General features: G+C 66.3%; 1 protein-coding gene across 1 annotated transcript in view; it reads right to left on the bottom strand.

The window, feature by feature from the left end:
• Positions 1 to 89, bottom strand: part of GADD45GIP1 (GADD45G interacting protein 1) — a 912-nt gene extending 823 nt beyond the window's left edge. The window contains exon 1 of the mRNA XM_027707399.1: positions 82 to 89. Within this exon, the coding sequence (XP_027563200.1) occupies positions 82 to 89 (8 nt within the window). The remainder of the gene's footprint in view (positions 1 to 81) is intronic.
• Between the last annotated feature and the right edge of the window lie 662 nt (positions 90 to 751).

Genomic DNA, 751 nt, shown 5'->3' with positions numbered 1-751 from the left:
CAGCGCTGCCCTGGGGACAGGGGACAGCCCTGGGTCACCACAGGGACATGGGGACATGGACAGGGACATGGGGACACCCACACCGGCATCTCCGCCAGGCTGCGGGAAATCAGGGCCTCCCTGGGGACAAAGGACACCCCTGGGTCACCATGGGGACATGGGGACACCCCTGGGTCACCACAGGGACACAGACACCCGGGCCGGCATCTCCGCCAGGCTGCGGGAAATCAGGGCCTCCCTGGGGAGAAATGACACCTCTGGGTCACCACGGGGACATGGGGACACCCCTGGGTCACCATTGGAAAAGGGACACCCACACCGGCATCTCCGCCAGGCTGCAGGCAATCAGAGCTGCCCTGGGGACAAAGGACACCTCTGGGTCACCAAAGGGACCCACACCGGCATCTCCGCCAGGCTGTGGGAAATCAGGGCCTCCCTGGGGACAGGGGACACCCCTGGGTCACCATGGGGACATGGACAGGGACATGGGACAGGCCTGGATCACCATTGGGATAGGGACACCCACACTGGCATCTCTGCCAGGCTGCGGGAAATCAGGGCCTCCCTGGGGAGAAATGACAGCCCTGGGTCACCACGGGGTCATGGGGACACCCCTCTGTCACTTTGGGGTCATGGGGACACCCCCGGGTCACCCCAAGGCCAGGGACCCCCGGGCTGGCACCGTCACCAGGCCCCAGGCCCAGCAGCAGCTGCCCGGGGACAGGGACAGGGTGACAATGGACGGGGACAC

Source organism: Neopelma chrysocephalum, unplaced genomic scaffold, assembly GCF_003984885.1.
Source record: "Neopelma chrysocephalum unplaced genomic scaffold, ASM398488v2 Primary Assembly neopelma1_92849, whole genome shotgun sequence".
Classification (NCBI taxonomy): domain Eukaryota; kingdom Metazoa; phylum Chordata; class Aves; order Passeriformes; family Pipridae; genus Neopelma; species Neopelma chrysocephalum.
Note: the sequence above shows the minus strand (reverse complement) of the source record. Positions and strands in the feature narration are given on the sequence as shown.